Below are 24512 nucleotides of genomic sequence, written 5' to 3' on the forward strand. Positions count from 1 at the left end.
ATTTTGGCATTCTGGCGCCATCCGGTGGACATTTTAATTTCCTGTTCAGAACTGGCAGGAGCTTTCTCAAGCTATCCCGTTTCAATGGATGTCAGTTACATGCTGGTTTTCGCTATTCAGGGGCCGGTCCAATCACTATCCAAACTTGACCCAAAGTTGACAGCCCAACATTATTATAACGTTATAAAGAGCTAATTCTGGTCACAAGATTGAAATGGTACTGTAAATAGATCTGCAGTGATAGCACTGCTGACACCTTTTTGACATGCTTCGGCTGCAAAAAGTTTCTTTTGCTCTGGAACTTTGATGTGGTTGGTTATTGTGTTAAAATTAAGTAAAAGCTCATTTTAATCATATTTTTTATAGGGATGACTCAGTGTTTTACACAGTAAAATACACCAACACAAATAAAGAGCTTAACGTTGTATAGTACGGTATATAGTTTAATAACAAACTTTTTTTTTCAAGCAAGTGGAATGTCTGGCTAATCAAATGTCTGAACGCGGCACGTTATTACGTCGTTGGTGTCGCATCATGAGCGTCCCAGAATGCCGTCACCTGGAGGATCTTTCGCAATAAATATTGAACAAGAAATTTTTAGTAATATAAAATTATTGTAATCGTACACGGATAAAATATTAATTCCAAAAACTAAATGACACAAGTATTCGTCACCCAGCAAGAAAGTCCGACGACACGGATATGACGTCTGTGTCGTCGACAATGCGGACATGACGCAATTTCCAGTCTCGATGGGTATCACGTGACGTGACAGGTAGCATTTCAGCAGTTATGGCGGCGCTGGGTTGACGAGTAGGAAAAAAAAATCGCAGCTAGGAAAAGCCTTCGTTAGCTTCCCTTGTCACCTGCTTTCCCGCAGGGGCATGGCCAACATGACGGCCTGATACAATATTGGTACCAAGACACCCAGCAATGCAGCAGCACCATCAACAACAACAACAGCAGCAGCAGCATAAGGCAGAGAATAGTAAAACCAAGAGTATGTTTCTGTCTCGGGCGCTGGAGAAGATCCTCTCGGATCGAGAGGTGAAGAGGAGTCAACACAGCCAGCTGCGCAAAGCCTGTCAGGTGGCGCTGGGTGAGCGAGCGAGCCAACCGCTTCTATTCTGACTTGTTCATTCTTGCTTTTGAATTAGTGATCAATTTCCCCCCCTCTTACCACTTTAGCTATCATTGGTAGGTGAGTGGCCCTGTCTGTTGTGCTAACTCGTCAAAGTGTCATTGATGTGTCGTCGCCTGTTTATAGTGACTTCGTCAAAGGAACGGCCTTTTGACTCTCTACTTTCCGCTGTCACCGTGGGCATTTGCACCCCTGCGTCGCTGTGGTTAGTCGGCTAGGCTAGGCTAGGCTTGCTAAAGAGACCAATCACTGTGTTGTACGTAGCACTGTCACCCAACTGGACATCCGTCACAAACTAACACGAGGATGACATTAAACCTTTCCGCTTCCTCAAATCACCATACGGTTTGATTGTGTTTTTTTAAATAAAACTACCACGATGTTGTAAAATGTGTTGATATAAAACAAAATAAAAATAAAAAGACATGATAAAGAAGTAAAACAGTTTATCTACACTGTAATTAAATCCACACCCATTCCTGTATTCATGTGTGCATTTGAGGGCTGCAAGGATAATCAAATCACTAAAATAGGGATGCAACACTCGATTATTTTAAGATTACGATGGTCAAAATTTTTTTCAAATTTTTTAAAATTAGAGCTGTAAGTAAACCGCTAGATTCCATTGCACCGAATCCAGAATCTACCCTTGTTGTTCTCTACCGCATCTGCTTTTCATAATAATAATAATAAGATTAAGAATAATAACAATAATGTAATATGTAATATTAGTAACAATTATGAATTAAACGGTAAGTTCAGCAACAGGTGAATTTTTTTCAGAAACATCATTGCTATAAATTACAACACATGGTAAAATACGTATTGCGCAAGCTTTTATAGGTCAATATTAAACAAAAACGAAATTATCACAAAAAACTGATGTGCTAAGAAAAAAAATCTATACAGTATTTTTAAATCAGTTTAGCGACATATGAATTGAATTTAGTGTTGGCCAGTGTTATTTAATTAATCGAACTCACAGAATAAAATTAATTAATTTCCATCACTGATTTCAAATTGACAGTGCAGAAAATACACAAACATAAATTGATTATGATTCAGTTACTGGCCTGTAACATCTCAGTAAGTCTGCCAAAATGTTGATCATTCGTTCCACAATAAAAGCAGCATATTTACAGATGTCTTAAATTCGATTCCGCATGAATACAATTAGTCTGCTTTCATGAAGGGCGACAGAAATTGGAGAACATTTACTGCTGAAAGGCTGAAAGTACCTGACAGTATCTTGTCGGTGTGTGCTTTCATCTTCGAAATACACTGTCGTCTATGCATTGGTACAAACACTTGTTGTAAATCTAAACTACAGCGAAAGCATCGACCATTAAATGTGCTTCATTAGATCAGTGTCCGTTTAACAAGCTAAATAATTGATGATGGCTGCCATTTGTAATGTGAAGGTTGTGCTCATTTCGACCAATGCGGGGGAAGAGTCAGCTTTGAACAACTTTAACAGTCTGTGGCATTTAATATTTGAACTACTCAAGTATTGTTGTTTACTTTGTGTCGTCACGAGCCACTGCTGACGGATGTCGAGAGAGTTTTATGGGCAATTGAGGCATCCCCGCATTCAGGTTGTTTGAGGTCAATGTCGACACACCCATATCAAATATACCCTGCCTTCCATAAGTGTTGGCACCCTTGTTAAGATGCTCTTTAACTTTGACGAAATTCAGTTTTTTTTTTCGACATAATATATATATTATTCAGCAGGGGAAAAAAATCCCTTATTAATAAATCATTATTTTACATCATGTGTGCCACAATTACTAACGCCGCTGATGTTAATGCTTTGGATAACCCATTTTTGTCAGCAAAACACCACCTAATGGTCTGCGATAATGTTTCACAAGATGGGAGCATACAGAAAGAAGGATCTTTGACCATTCCTCTTGGCACAATCTGAATCATTCAGTGACCTGCATGCTCTCCTCTGCACTCTTTGGACCACTCCACATTTTTTTTTCATGGAGTTGAGGTCTGGGCACTAGGGTGGCCATGGGCGGAGCTTGATTGTGTGTCTTGTGAACCATGACTATAATTTCAACGATGAGACTGTTTCCGGGGGGGGGAAAAAAAGTTTTTTTTCACAAATCTTAATCGCGGTGCCAATAATTGTGGAGGACGCTGCAGTTGCATAGTACTTACTATTGTATTTTTTCAAATGATGGCCATCACCTGAACAAATAAATGCCACATAGGCGGCTCTCAATCAGCCCCAGGATGACCCATGGCAGCATGTGTTGCTGGATGCATTCTCACCTTATCTACTTGAGCATGGTCGACATGGCAACTAAAGCCTTTGGACTAATTCAATTCCACGTCAACGACAAACTTCCTATGTTGAAAACGTGATCAAGCCTGTACATTTACGGAATCTGCCATTAGTATTATAATCAAAACCATATCATTGTGTTGCTCGTTAGAAATGAACCAATTCTGTCTGAATTTTTTTTTCATTTCTCTTTTTAGATGAAATCAAGGCAGAGCTTGAGAAACAAAAGTAAGTGTACTCAAGCAACTGGGTGTCATTTACACTTGAATGTACATATTTGTAACGAGATGAGTTAAAACTAAAAATACATATGATCCCAAATTAATAGCATTTTAAACACTCACATACATCTTTAAACATCGCTGTACAGCAGGGGTGTCAAACTCATTTTTGTTATGGGCCACATTGTAGTTACGGTTTCCCTTGGGGGGCCGATATGAATTTTGGGAAACTAAATGTTTAACCACCTCCCCATATTACATAAACAGCGCACAAGTTGATGGATAACTAGTTTAAAATCAGAAGTCAAGAATAATGACTGTTATTGTGGATTACATATGACAGTTTGAAATTTTGGTTCAGACTTTAGCAAAGCATCATGGAATTTGACATGCTTGATTTGCTTTCGCGGGCCACATAAAATGATGTGGCGGGCCAGTTCTGGCCCCCGGGCCTTGACTTTGACACCTGTGCTGTACAGTAACCACTGCACAATTAAGCATGCAGATACACAATGTATCGTACTTGGGCGCACACTTTGACAATTCCGATGTTGATGATGATGATTAAAAATATAAAATACTGTAGTGGTGCAGTCTGGTGTAAAACAACCAACATTTGACTGGACAGCAACGCACACGAGTTACATTGATGTTGCCGATGCTCCCTGTGCTGATGGCTAAACTCTGCTTCACTGTATTATTTCTGGCCGTTTTGACACCCACTTACTTGTCACACCTCCACCCCCAACTCCCCTTCACAGGGATGGCACAGTGGTCCCACCCAGAGCCAACTACATCGAAGCTGACCAATATGTGCTGCCATTTGAGTTGGCTTGTCAGTCCAAGTCCCCCCGTATAGTTAGCACCTCTTTGGACTGTCTGCAGGTTAACACACACACACACACACGCGCGCACACGCGCGCACACGCGCGCCACCCGGATGTACAGTTCACAAAGAATTAGAGATGTTTAAGTCACTGTCCTCCTTTAAAGGTTATAGTGCATTTTATATCTATCTTGAAATTTAATCCGAAATCTGAATGTACTGTACCTAACTTGTGAGTAGTGTACGTCATGACTCTTTTGAGGGCCTCAGCGGACATCTTGACCCATCTGTTTTACTTTAGCATTATGGGTTTTGTTGAAAAAGAAAAACACTTGCTGAAACGAAGTTTAGGTTTAATACATTTGTTTAAAATTGTATACTATTTGGTAAATTTGAATTTCAAGGACAACTCTCTGTGTCGATTGAGGTAGCTCACACAACATCGAGCTGGAAACTGCGCATGTGAACATACTGATTTGATCTGATATTTAAGAATATGCTTTTTGGGGTCTTCATGGCAGAAACTAATAGCGTATGGCCACATCACGGGCAATGCGCCGGACAGCAGAACTCCGGGCAAGCGCTTGATTGACCGCTTGGTGGAGACCATCTGCAACTGCTTCCAGGGCCCGCAGACTGACGAGGGAGTCCAGCTACAGATCATTAAGGTATGTTGAGCCTCATTTTCACCAGGCAGTGCACTTTACTGAAGTCTGCTGTGATGCATCATTTTTGTCAGCAGTTTCCAAAACCAAAAATTGCGAAGTCCACTTGGCAACAGTCTCATTTAAAGGGACTGTGAGTAAAAATGTGTTGAATTTTCAATGTTCAGTATTTCAAATTTTTTAACCCTTTCAGGGATCGCGGTTACTACAGTGGACAGCTGATCATGTTATCAGGTTACAGGTTATCATTATTGGTGCATGAAAGGGTTAATGTAATTGTAAGTAAAATAACCACTAATTATATGACATAGGGCACCCCTGACCCCACAGCAGGCGTCCATGTTTCACCGCCATCTTTCTGGTATGGATAAAATAAGAAGACCAACTTGATGGCACTAAATTCTACACACTGTACCTTTAAAAGGATGTGGGGGGGGGGGATTCTTGCTGCAGTTGTACTCACATTGAAGGGGCCTGTTCAAACAGACTGAGGTTTGACAGATTTAAATTTGGGGGAAATCCTGTCAACTCGAGCCTGATCACCTCATTTCAGCAGTTGGGAATTGGGGTAAAAAGATTGTTTTTTTTTTTTTAAATAAAATGTTATAAAAAGCAAATGTGAAGTGTGCATCAGGTATCAGTGTGATATTTTCTGGACTGTGGAAATATTTTAATGTGGAAAACGGAGACAGTGCAATGGCATCAGCTTGTGAGCGTCACGAGCAATTCAGACAACTGCTGAGCTCTGTTTGTTACCTGAGCCCTGAGCAACTGTGATGTCATTTTCAGTAGACAGCAAATACCAAACAGGTGCATTTTGCTGCTTTTCTCATACTTCTCATTCATATTCCGCAAACGTGGTGATAATCAGAATAAACTGTATCAATTAGTGGGGCCACATAAAACATAGCGTAAAGAAAATGTTTTGACTTGACTTCCCCTTTAATATATTGCCAAGGCATCGGATCAGGATTGGGCAGATCCTCAAAATCAGGTGACTCGGTGCCCAAAAAAGTTATTGTTTTCCCTCGCGTTTTCTCTTCATGTGACCATAATAGATCTCTGCATTTAGTTTTCGACTCCAATGTTCTGAAATTGTAGTTGAATGAAGAAACACCCTCAACCTCTATTTGGAGAAATACGATACTGGTACGCTCGACCCATCTCTGCAGCGTGCTGAAGCTGTGTTTGAGGATATTGTGTACACACTATCAGGTTAGACGGGACCAAAGTACTGCATCTCCTGTTCTGACAATCACATTGCATGTGAATAAATAGTTATTGTCAACATCTTGCTCGTCACCCCAGTTTGATTTTGAAACTAAATCCAAGACACCGCTAAAAACTGAATCGCCATGAATTGGCCAACAAATGTACATTTACGGAGAGGGAAGGGAATGTGAGTGTGTTCATGGGTTTCAATTTGGGATTCACTGATATCGGTGTGTCCCAGTACTCACTCCTGAGAACGGTATCCTCACAATTTTCAAGACTTCTTTTGGACAGTCCAGTTTCTCTTCTAAAGGATTCAAATTCTAGAATTTGATTCGCAACGAGTTGTGGGAGACTGATGCTACCATATTTGGCTGGGACCTAAGACAAAGTGGCTCACATTTACCAGAGCTGCTTGCATGAACACGTAGATGCTTAATATTTTTTAACTACTTTCCAGGCCCTTCTGACGGCCGTAACCTCCCCACACATTGAGATCCACGAGGGCACAATCCTCCTCACTGTCAGGACCTGCTACAACATCTACCTGGCCAGCCGCAACCTCATCAACCAGACCACCGCCAAGGCCACACTCACTCAGATGCTCAATGTCATCTTCACACGGATGGAGAACCAAGCTGTCAGTCCACTTTACAACTTGCATGCCCTTGACAAATAAAATGAATTCATAGCCCAGCCCTAGTGACAACAAACCACATTACAAAGCTGCCGAGCTGAAAGATGGCAAGATGTCTGGTTTCTTCCGTGTTTAATCTTGGCTCACATTTTGTGCCTTACACCTCCAGGCTTTGGAGGCCCAGGAACAAGAGAAAGAGCGGCTTCGTCTGTCCCAAAATAACCCCTCTCCAGTCCCTTGTACCGGCTCACCTCGGCCCGACCGGACGCCCACCCCGGAGCCACGCAGCTCCCCGTCACCGGAAGCCAGTACTCTGAACGCCATCAGCTCAACACCACCACCTCCGCCTGACTTGGACCTGGATACACCAACCATGAATGGAGATTCAGAGAGAAGTAATGTTTTACACAATGTAGCCGTGTGATGATTTAATTTTTTATTTATTTTTTTATTATTATTTTTTTTTCCCCCTTGCAGATTCAGTTTTTGAAGATGAAGGCAATGAAGCACCTCCAGGCGAAGTAGTACAGGCAGATGGAGAGGCTCCAGTATCACAGACTGAAGAAGATGAAGGAGAACAGCCACCTCTCACCGGTCAGAACTTTTTGTTGTTGTTTTTTTTTTGTTCTAACTTGAATGTCTCTTGAGTCACAGATTTAAATGTACGTAGAGTATAGTTTCCGCGAATAAGCTGTCTAATATGTATGTCTTCTAATTAGAGCTGCCAAAATGAGTTTACTAATCATGACTACGGCAACAATCAAAATCATCAACAATTAATTTAATAATTGACGAGTTGTTTATTTATGTATTTATTTATTTACTGCACAGTTTGTCACTGACAGCCTCACACCGTGTCATTCCTACTGATCACTTATTTCAAAAAATCAGGTTTACCCAATTGAACTGTTTTAAGCCAGCAAAATCGCAACAGTAGTTCTGAAGTCACTTCATGTCATAGACCGAAATCTATGCGTTTGTCTAAAATCTCACATTTTCAATACACTATATTTATAGTTATATATTTATAGCAAATTGTAGTTGTATAAATATGCTAAAAAATGTAAATCTTCCTCCTAACCTTTCAGGATATCTATTTATTTGTTTATTGACACTGATTTCACTACTTGTACGTTAAAAAGGCGTGGTGCCCAAGAAGATTGAAACATGCTTTCAAATATTTTTGTGTTAATAGTTTTATAGTATTAGTGCAACTCTGAAAAGTGCATAGTTTTGGGTTGCATTTTAAAATGCACAAAACATTTACAGCTAAAAAAATAATAATTAAGGCCACAGTAACACCGATAATGCTCTTGACCTCTCCGCCTATTAGATGCACCTGGTGCTCAGCACGTCTCTGAGCAGACACAAGTAGCTCTCCCTAAAGCCGTCGCGGAGGCACCACAGATGAACGGCATCATCGAAGACCGCTCGTCTGTTTCTTCAGCGGACATGTTGGTGAGCCACATGACAGTGCAGTTGCGGAAGAATTGTTTGGTTCACTTTGTTTTGCTACACGAGCGCTTCTGTTGTACGCTATTGGAAACTTCATCCACTATAATATTAAATGAATAGCTCTCTCACAGTGTCGATTAAAACAGATTTATCTCTTGTATTGGATCTCATGAGATTGTGCCCTAATTAACATGCACATGCTTTCTTCATCTGCTCAGGATGCTGAGGCCCTGCAAGGACCCCACAGCGCCTCCCGTTTCTCTCATATCCTACAAAAGGACGCCTTCCTGGTGTTTCGCTCACTGTGTAAACTTTCAATGAAGCCCCTTGCAGAAGGACCTCCGGACCCAAAGTGCGTAAGAAGCACAGTTTCTTTACCTGCACGGTGTCTACTTGTGTTGACATCGCTCAAATTGCTCTTGACACTTTTCCGCCGGCAAAGGCAGGTGCTAAGAAGTACGTTGCATTATTATAATGCAACGTCTGCACATTACAACACTGCACCCTTTTGTTGCTGCTCTTATTCTGCTCTCCCATAAATTAATCTCCTTGGCTAAGAGGTAAATACAAGGCGTGCCTCATTCTCCATTGTTGATTAACCCACCTTGTTCCGACTGACACCTTCAAACGCGGAATGGTTTTTGCATATTCACACGAGACTATTTCGTGGAAACGTGTCTGATCAAAACCAAAGGTGATCTGCAACATTAACCAGATTGGAAGTTTCGCAAATTCATTATGCAATTATGGGATACTGAGTTTAGAGTTTTAAAAAATGTTCGATTTGAAAGTTCCAGCATTACAAATTTGCCAAAAAACAACAGCAAAACAGACTGTGTACATGTATGTGGTATGTTTACTGTGGTTGCATATAGTGTGCTGACACCAAGGGCTTCATCTCTCTTTAAAGTGCCTTGCCATCTCTGGTTACTGTAACTTTAACCTCAGGCAACCTGTTGTTAGGGCAAAGTAAACTGAGTCCAGAATCCCGTAGACATCGTGATGGTTAATTTTGAAATCCCACTTGGGTTAAACTGGAATGCTCCGCACACTAACCTCTTCGTTTGTTGGGATTGGGTTTTCCTTGAATCACATTCAAATATTGGATGTTAAGATGCCATCGTGGTTTCACAACCCCTGTCCTCAACATTTGGAGGATGCTTGGTGGTCTACAGTGTAGTTGCCTACGTTTCCAGTATTCACGTGTTTTCCAATTCTTATTTTGCACAGGTCGCACGAGTTGCGGTCCAAGATCGTGTCGCTGCAGCTGCTGCTCTCTGTGCTGCAGGGCGCAGGGCCGGTTTTCCGCACCCACGAGATGTTCGTCAACGCCATCAAGCAGTATCTTTGCGTGGCGCTCTCGAAAAACGGCGTCTCCTCCGTGCCTGAGGTGTTTGAGCTCTCGCTGGCCATCTTCCTCACGTTGCTCTCCCATTTCAAGGTCCACCTGAAAATGCAGATTGAGGTACGTGGCAGTGTGTGCGCGTGTGGGGTGGGGGGCGTCTTGCAAACTGGTGTTTTTTTGCCATATTTTTAAAACCCTTTCGAACATACTGTGCTTCAGGTGTTTTTTCGGGAAATTTTTCTCACCATCTTGGAGACGTCGACGAGCTCCTTTGAGCACAAGTGGATGGTCATTCAGACACTAACGCGCATTTGCGCAGGTATGTGTCTTAAGTAGGGGTGGGCAAAATAAGGCACGTGGGCCACTCCGTTCTGTAATGAGCATTTTTAGCATGAACATTATCAATTGAGATATTTTAAACCATCAAGTAACTCTTCCTTTAGCATCATCAAGGCAGTAACGCATACAAATAGACCATCCAACAATCCTCACAATTACACATTCTCTGCAGTATTAGTTGGCTGGCTACTTTATAACATCATCACTATCTGTGCCACACTAGTGCCACTGTCACCTTGTTGCCAAAAATGTATTTCCCCATTTGGTAATACGTGTTTTTCCTCTCCAGATGCCCAGTGCGTGGTTGACATCTACGTGAACTACGACTGTGACCTCAATGCCTCCAATATCTTTGAGCGCCTCGTCAACGACCTCTCCAAAATAGCTATGGGCAGGAGTGGCCAGGAGCTGGGCATGACCCCTCTGCAGGTACATACTTGTGGTTGCAACCCGAAATAATGAAAACATTTCATTTTTTTTAATTTGTTGTAAAGTATCATGAATATTTATATAAGATAACATATTGGTGAACTGGAAGTTCTATATTTCTCTGGGGATGTTTTAATTACTCAAGCGCAGAGAGGAGCAGGCAATGTTTGAAAAAGGCAAGGGCTTTATTTGTACAAATCAGTTTTTACCATAATATGAAATCTGACTTTGTTTTTGTCTTCATTCAAGTAACGACGACAATATAATATACATCCGTGCATTTTCTATGCCGCCTGTCCTCATTTGGCTTGCGGATGAGCTGGAGGCTGTCACAGATGACTTTAAGAGAGAGGCGCAGTACTGTATACACTGGACAATCAATGAGCACATAGACAACCCATCTCTGATTAAAATTTGCTGTTGACCAGTGTTATTTTGGGTATAGTGTTTTATTAGAGTGGAGTCCGCTGTGTGCAAAAATGTGCATGAAGTTTATGAAATATGAAATATTAGGAGTAACCGAGTAGAGTCCTGTTTTGCTCTTAACAGTGTATTGCTTCTGTGGTTTTAACAGGAGCTCAGCCTGCGTAAAAAGGGCCTGGAGTGTCTGGTGTCCATCCTCAAATGTATGGTTGAGTGGAGTAAGGACATGTATGTCAACCCAAACCTTCAGGCCAACCTCGGTAAGTGGGTTGGGGTCTTTCTCCTTCTCCTCATTCAATCTACAACCCATACCGGATTTTGCAAACATCCGCCCTGTGTGTCTTTTGTTTTGAAGGCCAGGATCCTCCATCTGAGAGTGAGACGTCAGAGTTGAAGCTTCCAGATCAGCTGGCAGGACGTCGAGACAGCGTCAGCTCCTTGGACTCCACGGTCTCGGCCGGTGTATCGCTGTCTCAGCCGGACCACCCGGAACAGTACGAAGTCATCAAACAGCAGAAGGACATCATCGAGCACGGCATTGAACTGTGAGCCCTTTGAGAGATACATTTGATGTTCAGAAAATGTGAGAGTAGATTGATCGTCTTTGTTTTCCCCCAGCTTTAACAAAAAGCCAAAACGCGGTATCCAATATCTGCAAGAACAACGTATGTTGGGTTCCACAGCGGAGAACATTGCACAATTCCTTCACCAGGAGGACAGATTGGACACAGTAAGAGAGCTGTGAACTTCACATATAAATTGCATTTAAGTACAGTCACGTTGCTAACTACCGTGTGTCTGCATGTACAGACCCAGGTGGGCGAGTTCCTGGGTGAGAACATAAAGTTGAATAAAGAGGTGATGTACTGTTACGTTGACCAGCTGGACTTCTGTGGGCGGGACTTTGTCTCGGCCCTCAGAGCCTTTTTGGAAGGATTCAGACTGCCAGGGGAAGCCCAGAAGATTGACAGGCTGATGGAGAAATTTGCTGCCAGATACCTTGAGTGTAACCAGGGGTGAGTCCACTACAATACTGATGAGAATAATGTTATGAGTATGTCACTAATACCGTCATTATGTACCTTACTCGTGTTGTGCTTTTTTTTTTTCGCCAGACAAACTTTATTTGCCAGTGCAGACACAGCTTATGTGCTGGCCTACTCCATCATTATGCTCACCACAGACCTGCATAGTCCTCAGGTAATAATGACAGTCATTAGATTCATGACAGTATGTACCTCTTGTGTTGTCCGCATAGTGTGCTGTTAAAATGAATGCTACAGTTAGGTCAAACAGTCAAGTGTAAAGTAACATAGAAGCATGATCCATTTATTAAAATGGCTTTTTTACTATGGTGCACTGTTCATTAAGAGGGAAAGATTCCATTATCAGGGCAATGAAAACATTTAAAACTAGAATGTCTCTCAGTAGAGCGCAGACCCTCACCAAGGCCACATAATCCAAATTTCCATCATCACTGGAATTTTACACCGTCGTAGATACCCATCTCCAGCTCATGGTTGAATTTTGTCAATTATGTTTCAGGTACTTCACTTCACTGAGAATGTAAGATGCAAAAAAAAAAAAAAAAGGCCTGTCTTTCATTGTTGTCGGGGAGTATTGGAAAACCAATGGAAACCACAATCTTGTTGGACTTAAAAAAAGCATCATTGACTTAATAAAACAAACTTCATTTTACTAAGACTATGCTCATGCAACAGCATCATGTAAACCTAAGTTCTTTGCGGAGAATGCTAATATCGCAATCAAAATATAGGAATAATTCCACAAGTACCCCGGTCTTGTACACAAGTGCCTTAAAACATCTTGTGCATTTTCTGTTCGTCCCCTTGCACTCTTTTTCAAACCATTTGGGGTCACTGTTGTTCTTGTAATTAGGTGAAGAACAAGATGACAAAGGAGCAGTACATCAAGATGAACCGCGGAATAAATGACAGTAAGGATCTGCCCGAAGAGTATTTATCCTCCATCTATGATGAGATTGCCGGCAAGAAGATAGCCATGAAGGAGAGCAAAGAGTTCTCAATCACACCCAAGTCCACCAAGCAGAGTGAGTATTATTTCTAGATCACTGGTGTCACATCTTTGCTTGTGACCCACCTTGGCAAAACCACTTTTCTCTCACTTGAGGTGTAGCCAGCGAGAAACAGCGTCGCCTGTTGTACAACATGGAGATGGAGCAGATGGCCAAGACTGCTAAAGCCCTGATGGAGGCAGTCAGCCATGCTCAGGCCCCCTTTTTTAGCGCTACACACCTGGAACACGTCCGGCCCATGTTCAAGGTCTGTGAAAACGGCATACTGTAGTCTTGCGTCCTCGCTAACCTGGATATAGAGCTCCAGATATGACGTGACTGTTCCCCGCGTGCATTTGTTAACGCAATGATCCTGGCAGCAGTGGCAAGCGAAGCATTTACAATGGAGAGCAGTGATAAAAGTTGTCAGTCAACCAAGTGCCATTCAAGTGAATTCCTATCTTACTCTGATGAAAAGGATGTTAGACACCGTATTTTCACAACCATATGGCGCACCATATTAGAAAGCATCGTGTCAGTTCCGAGTGCTATTTCTGTATTTAACACATACACAAGAGGCCGTTATTATTGGACACAGGCATGGTAAAACGTATGCTAGCTTAAAAAAATATGGTAGCATGCATGGACGCTAACGTGTGTTCTTAAAAAGGCAGCGGGAGCAAAACTGAGTTCGGTTGTACTTTTATTAAAGTGTTTAACAAAGTACTCACGTTATTTTATTTATTTTTTTATCAATCCCCATCCTCAAATCCATCAAAGTCTGAATCTTCTGTATTCGAAAAGAACATCCTTCATGGTCGATTTTCATGACAAAACTTTAAAAACTTCTCTGCTAAACTGTGTCGATACTCTTAAAAACATTGTTGAAACAGTAATACGGTTCCCTCACATCCTGAAAAACCTGGAAAATGATTGGCCAATTCTCTTGTGACGGAAAACCAAGGAAATGACCAAAAAAAAAAAAGTGATGATGCCAAACCTGTTCACACTGTGTGATTCATTTCAAATAAAACCATTATTTTTATCATTATCTCAAACACGATACAAGAGTATTGTAAATGTGAGTTAAACCCAACACTGCATATTTTTTACATGTACAAAATGCATGGTAAAACTACAGAGAAGAACGCTGCAATTTATGATGGAGCAGTGCAACGTGGTGTGGATGACGTGATAAATTGTCCGTCATAGTGTTGAAACCGAAAATATTTTTAAAAAAGGAAAGATCATGGTGGCTTTTTTGCGCAGTCCCGTACAGATTTGAAAATAGCTTGTGCGCAGTTCTGATGCTAATTGAAGTGATCCATTATTTCCAACTTCCAGCTGGCATGGACCCCTTTGCTGGCAGCATTCAGTGTGGGCCTTCAGGACTGCGATGACCCAGAAGTGGCTTCACTGTGTCTGGAAGGCATTCGATGTGCCATCAGAATCGCCTGCATCTTCAGCATGCAGGTAAAAATTGATCATGTAGTCCTTGATTTGAATTGGCAAGTGCCTTTTGTGTTTTTAATTGAGCCGTTTTCCACTTTGGTGGTAACCGATGTACTTGCCTGTGTGCAGCTGGAGCGAGATGCCTATGTCCAGGCCCTGGCCAGGTTCACCCTGCTGACAGCCAGTTCCAGCATCACTGAGATGAAGCAGAAAAACATTGACACCATCAAGACCCTGATCACTGTAGCACACACGGATGGAAACTACCTGGGCAACTCCTGGCACGAGGTCAGTCAGTCTGCGTACTTTGTGCCGACTACGCTTCATTTAATATCACAAATGTAATGCAAACATCCCTTTAATAGATCCTGAGGTGTATTAGTCAACTGGAACTAGCTCAGTTGATTGGCACTGGGGTGAAGACACGCTACATATCGGGGGTGGTTCGAGACAAAGAGGCCAGCATCAAGGGTTTACCCTCTGGCACGGAAGAATTCATGCCCCTTGGACTGGGTAGGTAACGCTGATTTACTATTACGTCGTCTTGTCTAGAGCTTATCAGTTTGCTAACACAATATTGGAAACCGTTTTTAGTAAGCTTAGTAAGGTATGGGCAATGTCAAATCATTGATACAGAGGGCTGGTTGAGCAATAAACCCATTTTAACGATTCATTTTAGTTATTGTATTTACTGAAGTACCTTGATTTATGAGTGCCCTAACTTTGGAATTTTTTCACTTATGAGCCACGTTCATTTTTTTTTTTTAACGCTCTGTTTTGAGAGCCAAAATTTTACAGATGTAACGTGTTGGTTTAATGACTTGGCTAGGTTTCAAGAATATTGCCCTGTTGTTGTTTTTTTTTTCTGGAATCAACGATTGCATGTGTTGTCCAGCTGCGATATTTGCTGTCCTTTAATCCCTGCTATTGACAAATGAACAAACAAAGCCGAGCTGGACAATGGAAAACGCCATGAAGTTTTCATGGTGGTATGTTCAATGCGTTGCAGGGAACTTGGTGGGAAATCAGGACAAGCGTCAGATGGCTCACCTCCAGGAGTCAGTGGGAGAGACCAGCTCTCAGAGTGTTGTCGTCGCTGTGGACAGGTGCAGCAGAACACTGAATTGATCACAAGTGTAGAGCTGCTAGTTCATTCCCCTTACACTTGCGCTCTTCTGTGGTATTTGCAGGATCTTCACAGGTTCGACCAGGCTGGATGGAAATGCGATTGGTGAGTGAGACCCCGCCCCCGTTTCCTTTGTTCAAACACTCGCACACAAGTTGCTCATCAGTTCTTTTGCTAATTCATCTTCCTGCAGTGGACTTTGTGAGGTGGCTGTGCGCCGTGTCTATGGATGAGCTGGCCTTAACACACCAGCCTCGGATGTTCAGCTTACAGAAGATCGTGGAGATCTCCTACTACAACATGAACCGCATCAGGCTGCAGTGGTCTCGAATCTGGCAGGTCATAGGGGACCATTTTAATAAGGTCAGCAGGTGCAGAGGAGGTAGAGCTTTATGTACTTCCTTCCTTCCTTCCTTTCTTCTTTCCTTTGCTTGCTTCCTCTCTTCCTTCCTTCCTCCCTTATGCCGCACTTTTCAAATATGCAACTCAAAGTGCTTTTCAGGAGTTAAAAAGGGCCTTCACATGCCCATTGTACATTACATACATTTGCAATAGGCCTTATGATAGGCTTTCATGCCTGTCCTCACCTCAAAAAAGGGTCTTCATACGTAAGCCATGAGCCTGTGATAGTCCCTTCAAAGTTGGCATGGACCTTATTAGTAAAAAGGCAAATGACAATTTGATTCTGCAGTTCTGCAATGCACAGTTAAAGATGTCAAATTCGTTATTTTTTCACCTCTGCTCCAATCTTTTGTCCCTCCCTCTAATAAAATGCCATTGGACCAAAAAAAAAAAAAAAGTATAGACACAGTTTAAAAATCCAATCCTGCACTGATGTAAGGTAAATTCTTGCCAATTAATTGTGTGCCTCCTTGATGATAAAAAATTGACTTGCATTTACTTTGTGACGCTATAAAAGCTGATCCATTTTGTGTTTGGGAATGGTTGCTGTTTAGCGAGCAAGCTGTAAGCATTGCAGAGCTAGACTTGCCGCAGTTTTCTTCCCCCATAGCAGTTTAATAATGACACTCTTTTAAGCCTCAATGCCTGTATACAAATTTCAAATTACTCATTGTCTTGAAAAGAAGCATCACCCCTCTTGCATCATCCCTTCGTAGGTTGGCTGTAACCCCAATGAGGATGTCGCCATATTTGCAGTGGACTCACTGAGGCAGCTCTCTATGAAGTTCTTGGAAAAAGGAGAGTTAGCGAATTTCCGTTTCCAAAAAGATTTCCTCAGGCCTTTTGAGCACATCATGAAGAAAAACCGGTAAAGAGCATTGTAATATGATTGCGAATGTATATTTGTCTAGCTAACCACCTTTGTGGATTTATTGGAAATTCTTTCGGGCATTGTCCATGTCAACACGACAGGTCTCCGACGATCAGAGACATGGTGATCAGGTGTGTGGCACAGATGGTCAACTCTCAGGCTGCCAACATCCGTTCGGGCTGGAAGAACATATTCTCGGTATTTCACCAGGCAGCCTCCGACCATGATGAGTCCATAGTGGAACTTGCCTTCCAAACCAGTGGCCATATCGTCAGTGAGTTTCTTCCATTTAGCACAACTGCTGAAACCATTCATTCCTAACCACTGTGTCGCGGCATTTTTGGTGTGCCATAAAAGATAATCAGGTGTGGTGCAGAAAATTGTGCAATTCCACTGAATTGGTTCCAAAATGATTAGCACTAGAAATATTGTAACTTAGTGTCTTTAAATAAAGTTGAGTTGACACTGTAGTTGTATGCTAAAGAGACAGACATCATTCAGGAGAAGACTGAAGGCAGCAAGAAAACTGAGCACTGTAGCAAGGTGGAAACTGTGGAGTGTTTTCTCAACCACAGCAGTTAGAAATACTACCTACCAGTTCGACGCTGCTCTTACATCAAAAGTGATTACAGATGAGTACGTAGTGGATGTCCGAAACTGACAGAATAAAAATGACCGTTTCACTCACTTTTTGTTTATTTATTTAAAAATATTTTCCTCCGCCCTGATTCACTCTTCCTTCCATCAGTGAATACATTCAGGGAGCACTTTGCTGCCGCAATTGATTCCTTCCAAGACGCGGTGAAGTGCCTGTCCGAGTTTGTGTGCAACGCAGCTTTCCCCGACACCAGCATGGAGGCCATCCGACTCATCCGCCATTGCGCCAAATATGTCTCAGAGAGGCCACAGGTAGTTTGCTTGACTCAACTTTTTTGTATAATAAATGTACTGACGTCCTTGTGTCTTATGCAGGCTTTGAGGGAATACACCAGTGATGACATGAACGTGGCCCCCGGCGATCGGGTTTGGGTTCGCGGCTGGTTTCCCATCCTCTTTGAGCTGTCTTGCATCATCAATCGCTGCAAGTTAGATGTGCGGACCAGGTATGAGCTAATGGGTCCTGCGAGAGGTTCTGTTCATATTCGGTATGTTTTACCAGCGTCAAGAAGTAAATTCTCTATACTGGCCTAAAGTTCACAGTGAACCCTTGCCCTCTGTGAGGTTTAGGACCAAGCTGTGATGCGAATCGCAAAAACATGACAATATGTAAGAGCCCCGCATATGCCAAAAACATTTCTTTACTTTTACAGCCATGCACTTTTATTACCATTATTTTTTTAATGCATATTTTGGGACGGCGACGTGTTCTTGTCCATCACGCGGTATTTGCCCAAAATGCAGTAAAATATTGGTTTTGTCCAGGAAATAAGAAACTCTTCCTCTCGCAAGGCATGATTGACTTTTATTGTGCAGAACGTCTGTTTGAAAATTAAAATGCTCATTATATTCTGCCACTATTCGAAATTAATATGTTAAGCATTGTATATTGCTATATAATTCATAAAGTTCTACCATCACTAGTTAGCATTTATTAGCATTACCTGAATTGGAAATGGTTACAATGTTGCCATGACAGTTTGTTAAAATAAATAAATAAATAAAGTGTGAAGCATTAATTGTTTGCTCCTGACAGAGGTCTTACAGTCATGTTTGAGATCATGAAGAGTTACGGCGACACCTTTGAGAAACACTGGTGGCACGATCTCTTCCGAATCGTCTTCCGCATTTTCGACAACATGAAGCTCCCGGAGCAGCAGACAGAGGTTGAGTGTTTCTGTTTTAGTAGCGTCTTAGATGTTTTATTTGGCGTACGGCTTTACTGAGATCTGTTGCTTTCTTGTGTATGTTCAGAAAACCGAGTGGATGACGACAACATGCAACCATGCGCTCTACGCCATCTGTGACGTGTTCACACAGTTTTATGAGCCTCTCAGTGAGATCTTGCTGGTGGACATCTTCACGCAACTCCAGTGGTGTGTGCGGCAAGGTGGGTGTTCAAATCTCGACAGGTGGAATTACCACTAATGGTAGGTAGAAAAAGTATCTACCAATTAGAGGGCGAGCAGTGTTGTGTTTGCACCAAACATACTTTCTCAGACCACTTTATGTGACCATTATAGCATAATGATACATCTTCTCGTGGCCGAAGTTTTTTTTTTTTTTTTTTCTTTTTTCACCGCATTGCATCTCTCCTCTTTTCCTTCAGACAATGAGCAGCTGGCTCGCTCCGGAACCAACTGCCTGGAGAACCTGGTGATTCTCAACGGGGAGAAGTTCAGCCCCGAAGTATGGAACATCACCTGCTCGTGCATGCTGGAGATCTTTCAGAATACCAGCCCTCAAGTGTACGCCAACCAGCCACTAAATTGCATTGGCACAAAAAATCGAAATCTCTTTGCTCAGTGCATCATGTTGTTCTTCCTTTATTAGCTTGTTGACATGGCGACCTGCTGGACAGGAGGATGACGCTGCTGACGCCAAGCACTTAGTAAGGACGTGAACAAAGTATCGTAGAATTTAATTGTGAAATTTGTCAGGCGCGTGACATTTTCAGCAAAGTTGATGAAACTTTTACAGACAAGACATTTTTCCAAGAACCCCTTCATGGTGCTAACAGCAAGATAACTACCGCGTGTGCCGCTAAATGCCTTAGGAATTAAAAAGTTGCCAATTTTTAATTTGTAAAGTCATTTTTATGATAAATTCAGTTTTTAAATACACAAAAGTAATAGACTTAATATGTACGTACTGTAGTTTGCTAGGCACTTTTTTCAAAATGATGGGACAATTTCTTGCAAATGCTTTTACAGGCCCCGTGACATGACTTATGGTCTCAGGGGTCCGTGAGCTCAGTTTGAAAACCACTGAATGAACGTGTATTTCCAGGATGTGGACTTTGACACCCAGTCCCAGAGCAGCTACGATCGAGCTCTTTCGGAGAGAGGACACAGCCAAATGTCCAGCGATGACACCTGGAAGGGCAAGTCCAACACGCGTGAGTACATTGCACCTTCAGACTCTTGCCTCATTTCTTTTCTTGGTACAGTAGAACCTCCAAAGTAGGACCCCTTGGCCAATTAGTGCGGAGAAAACAACATTTCCGGGTATAATATACCTCAAATGTCACACTTTGTCATGTTATTAGATCTTGAATGTTAAATGGTACAACATGTTTGTGTCAAATCCGTCCATTTAACTTCTGTAGTTGTCCTTTTTAATATTCTATCCCCTGTGAAAAGTGTTTTTTCTTCCTCACGGGTCTGTGATGCCTTTCTACCCTCGCAGGAATTTCAGACCACAAGTTATTCGCAGGTCTGCTCATCAAATGCGTGGTGCAGTTGGAGCTAATCCAAACCATCGACAACATTGTCTTCTACCCGTCAACCAGCAAGAAAGAAGACGCCGAAAACATGGCTGCTGCCCAGGTAGGCAGCGGCGCACGAATAACAAAAAGAAACGATGCAAGTCAAGAGTGAACAGCTTGTTGCTTGTGCTGATAAATGACAACGACGCGCACTTGTCGGCAAACAATGCGGCAGCAGTGGCTTTGCTAGACTTTTAGTTACGCTGTAACTGAGGTTGCCGTTTCGACAGCGAGACGCTCTGGAAGAGGCGTCGGCTGACGTTGGTGGTCCGGCTTCTGATCACGGGATGTACAGACACATGACCTCCGCTCACCTCTTCAAGCTGCTGGACTGTCTGCTGGAGTCGCACACCTTCGCCAAAGACTTCAACTCCAACAATGAGCAAAGGACGGCTCTCTGGAGGGCAGGTATGTCAAAGATCTCCGTTATATATTTGTTGATTTGATTTCTTTTCTCCCTTTGTGTTGCTTGCCAAAATTTGAGGACCGAGGTCCTGGACATGCTTTGGGAACACAACTGTACTGGGGGAAGTTGAGTATAATCTTGTCTTCATATGCATGTATGGAAATGTCAAATGTGTTTGTTGACAGGCTTCAAAGGGAAGTCCAAGCCCAACTTGTTGAAGCAGGAAACCAGCAGCCTCGCCTGCAGCCTGAGGATTTTGTTCAGAATGTACTCGGATTCCCAGCTGCAGGACTCGTGGCCTGACATCCAGACGCGCCTGCTACTGTGAGTACAGCACGCTGGACCGCTTAGTAGTTCACAAAGTAGCCATTATGTTTCGTCCTGAAACAACACCGTTAACAGTAATAACCCTTTAAACATTAACCAAAGTGATGTACTAGATGGCGAGACATCTCAAGAAAGAAAAACAAAATCAGTCTTTTCTCATAATACATGACAAATATTCTTGTCAATGATGTCTGCTGTCGAATTGCAGTTTATTAGACAATAAAATGCTTTGTCAATTTACTACGTGCAACTTTTTTCTGAAAAGTGTGACTTCCCATATGACAATTAAAAGAAAAAGGTTTTGGTTCTTAACATCGTAGTTTGTTCCTCGTGACTCTAGTTACATACAACATCAACCTTGTTAGAATATTATGGGATGTGAGTGTCCTCAAATGACGTGTTGTACAGCTTGTCGCTGCTGGTCGAGTGTTAAAGCGATGATGCATAAGAACCAACTGTTTGATTTGCATAAACTGCAGCTTTGCTTTTACCTCATGTTGACCGAGATCTGGTGGTGTATTTTTCTTTTTTTTTTTTGGACCACCTGGCTCATCGTATTTGTATGAACAACAAGCTGCACTGGTGTTATTTGTCACCCAGCTGCTGAGTCATGGAAAACATTTTCACCGATGATGCTGCAGCCGTCACCCACCGCTTAAGTCACTGCAATGGCTGTAATTGTCCTGTAATGTGACACCCCACTCACGATAAAAAAAAAAATAATAATAATAATGACAGATGTTTATTTGAATATTTGATATTAATGTTGTTGCTGCTGCTGCATTGTCAGGGTGTGCAGTGAAGCTCTGGCCTACTTCATCAGCCTTACATCGGAAAGTCACAGAGAGGCTTGGAACAGTCTGCTGATGCTACTGCTCACCAGGACACTCAAGCTGCCTGATAACAAGGCATACACACACACACACACACACACACACACACACACACTCTCTTTCCACATACACACACTGTCACATAGGTCTAAAATGAAATGTTCTAATGTGTGTATGTGCGTGTTTTCTCTATCCCAGTTCAAGCCGCACGCCTCCTGCTACTTTTCGCACCTATGCGAGATGATGCAGTTTGACCTGATTCCCGAGCTGCGGGCCGTCCTGAGGCGCTTCTTCCTGCGCATCGGCGCCGTCTTCCACATCGCCGCCCCAGGGCCGCCGCAGAGAGATGGCCCCTGAAAAACAACACTCAACAACACTCACAACACTAACAACACACACACACACACACACACACACACACACACACACACACACACACACACACAGAAGAAGCTCACTGTGACCAGCAGTCTGCTGACTCATGATTCATCTCATACTGGTCATGACGCCATTACACCAGGGGGTGTAATCGGCCCTACAAAAAACTTGACTAAACCTACTTGGTTCAAGGAACTTTCCACAAGCTCTCTCTTTTGGCCGCCTGTGCCTGTTGGGAAAAGACCATTTGTGAGTCAGCCGCCCCACTCTCCCACTCTCTGCTATCACACTGCGGTGTTCAGCATCGGCTTGTTTACAACAGTGTTGCGTCCCAAGTGTGCTAATGCATTCCTTTTGTGTGGTGACGCCCTAATGGACATAACCATTTCTTCCTATCTCGGCCTCCGCAATTGCATCGACTGGACCTAACAAGGCGGTCGCTCCTCTTCTTTTTGCACATCTGTCGCTGTCATCTTTTGTCCCCAAATGCAGTGTTTGAAGAAAATGATGTTTGTAATTATTTAAAGTGCATTTAAATATTTTTTGAGAATCATTCCTTGCCCTGTCACGATGGATGTCTAATTTTCTTCCCTAAAAACTAGGGAATCTATAAATATATATAAATATATACAGTAAATGCAAAAATGCAGACTGTAACGTTTGCAGTGTAAGATTCAATGTATGATATACAGTACTCTGGAGAGGAAAATGCATCGACGGTTCTATTATGTTGTGATGTTATCTTTGAGCGTTTGAAGTTACCAATAAACTGAAATTCTGATCAGTTTAACATTAAAACCAATCACTTTGTTAAAACGGTTCACCTCAGGTTTGCAAATATCATCTTGTCATCACTGTCAGGCACAAAACGTGTATGTCCAAATATGGTCAGGTTAATATTTTTCCACAAACCAATGTTATTGGTCTGTACCTACATCACTTTTAACTACTTTAAAATGTTGACTCTTTCGAATACTCAACCAAGACGTGTTGTAAAACTCCGCCTCTTCCATCATTTTGCAGGAGCCGTTTTGCATAGAGTCGTCTCAATGTTGAAAGACTGCATGTTTTTAGACGAGTGAAAATAGGTAAGATATATTTGACTTCAGGTTTTTTGTTTTTTAGTGCTACAAAGGTAAGTGCAAGCAAAGTAATTTCTGTTCATTAAACTGCATACTCACCTCATCGTTTCATTTATTGCATCACTCCTGGCTCAAAGACTGATGAGTAAGAGTTGGCAAAGATGATGGAACCAAAGTCGTTTGCATTTGTGAAGTATTAAAGGCGTTTTGTTGGGGTGGCCGGCGTGAGATTTGATGTGAATGGTTGGCAATGGGGCGGCCCGGTGAGCTAGTGGTTAGCGCATTGACCTCACAGTGCATCGATTCCAGCTCCGGCCTTCCTGTGTGGAGTTTGCATGTTCTCCTCGTGCCTGCGGGGGTTTCATCCGGTTACTCCGGTTTCCTCCCATATTCCAAAAACATGCATGACAGGCTGAACACTCTAAATTGTTCCGAGGTGTGACTGTGAGTGTGAATGGTTGTCTATGTGTGCCCTGCGATTGGCTGGCATCCGGTTCAGGGTATCCCTCGCCAGCTGCCCAATGACAGCTGGGATAGGCTCCAGCATGCCCCGCGACCCTTGTGAGGATAAAGTGGTTCAGAAAATGGATGGATGGATGGATGGATGGGTTGGCAATGGCCATGTGTCCAACCATTTGAATCATTGATAGCATAATACAGGAAAAATTGCTGTTTGTTTTACCTTTCTGTACTCAAACCATTTACACCTGTTATACACAAGTAACACTGGTCTCATTACTTATTAGACAGAAATCTATACTATAACCTTCTATCCTGAAATTATTATGAAATTTATTGCTGATAAGGTCATTCAATAGACCTGTCATTCAAAACAAAAATAAATATTTTTTACAAGCAATGCTTAGGTGAGTGACGATGCAATCATAACTACATTACTTAAATGCAAAAAAATGTACGTATACATTAGATATATTTTTAAATTAATCGTATGATTAATCTGTAATCGGAATGTTTTTCCGCTAAAATCTTGATGGACCTCGGAAAAATACATTGCAGGCTCTGCTTGATTAGACCTCTCAACTTTTAAATACACTTCCACCTGTTCGTTTAAGTCCAGTGCAAAAATCTGCAACAATTGCTTGATCTTTCATTTAACAAATATGTTTACCGGTGCATTTAGAATCGGCATTCAAAAAGGACTCTTATTCACAGCCTGATGTTAGGAG

General features: G+C 42.3%; 1 protein-coding gene across 4 annotated transcripts; it reads left to right on the forward strand.

Moving 5' to 3' along the window:
• Positions 1-735: 735 nt before the first annotated feature.
• Positions 736-23033, forward strand: arfgef2 (ADP-ribosylation factor guanine nucleotide-exchange factor 2 (brefeldin A-inhibited)). 4 transcript variants are annotated; one of them, XM_019866640.1, is made up of 40 exons: positions 736-1099; positions 3635-3665; positions 4420-4543; positions 5006-5152; positions 6822-7001; positions 7168-7393; positions 7476-7592; positions 8332-8456; positions 8672-8805; positions 9684-9918; positions 10018-10117; positions 10427-10566; positions 11141-11249; positions 11345-11534; positions 11608-11719; positions 11800-12005; positions 12105-12189; positions 12889-13060; positions 13141-13292; positions 14369-14497; positions 14606-14764; positions 14842-14989; positions 15486-15582; positions 15667-15707; positions 15796-15965; positions 16721-16872; positions 16977-17149; positions 17624-17784; positions 17848-17978; positions 18569-18698; positions 18787-18922; positions 19142-19280; positions 19366-19423; positions 19822-19930; positions 20221-20360; positions 20530-20707; positions 20891-21029; positions 21823-21940; positions 22064-22225; positions 22279-23033. In XM_019866640.1, exons 1-39 carry the CDS (start codon positions 934-936, stop codon positions 22220-22222), a joined length of 5418 nt encoding a protein of 1805 aa, XP_019722199.1. In that variant the 5' UTR covers positions 736-933; the 3' UTR covers positions 22223-22225; positions 22279-23033. The 4 variants fall into 4 exon arrangements, with proteins under 4 accessions (XP_019722199.1, XP_019722191.1, XP_019722181.1 ...); XM_019866632.1 differs by having other exon boundaries at positions 22283-23033; XM_019866622.1 differs by lacking the exon at positions 22279-23033 and having other exon boundaries at positions 22064-22251.
• Positions 23034-24512: the final 1479 nt, after the last annotated feature.

Source organism: Hippocampus comes, unplaced genomic scaffold (genome assembly GCF_001891065.2).
Source record: "Hippocampus comes isolate QL1 unplaced genomic scaffold, H_comes_QL1_v1.1 scaffold139, whole genome shotgun sequence".
Taxonomy (NCBI): domain Eukaryota; kingdom Metazoa; phylum Chordata; class Actinopteri; order Syngnathiformes; family Syngnathidae; genus Hippocampus; species Hippocampus comes.

Bases quoted from the DNA above. Each gene is read 5' to 3' on its own strand.
- arfgef2 (XM_019866640.1), top strand. From the start codon at position 934: ATGCAGCAGCACCATCAACAACAACAACAGCAGCAGCAGCATAAGGCA. The intron at 12,006-12,104 runs GTGAGTCCACTA...TTTTTTCGCCAG, and splicing joins TACCTTGAGTGTAACCAGGG to ACAAACTTTATTTGCCAGTG. The intron at 14,765-14,841 runs GTCAGTCAGTCT...TCCCTTTAATAG, and splicing joins TGGGCAACTCCTGGCACGAG to ATCCTGAGGTGTATTAGTCA.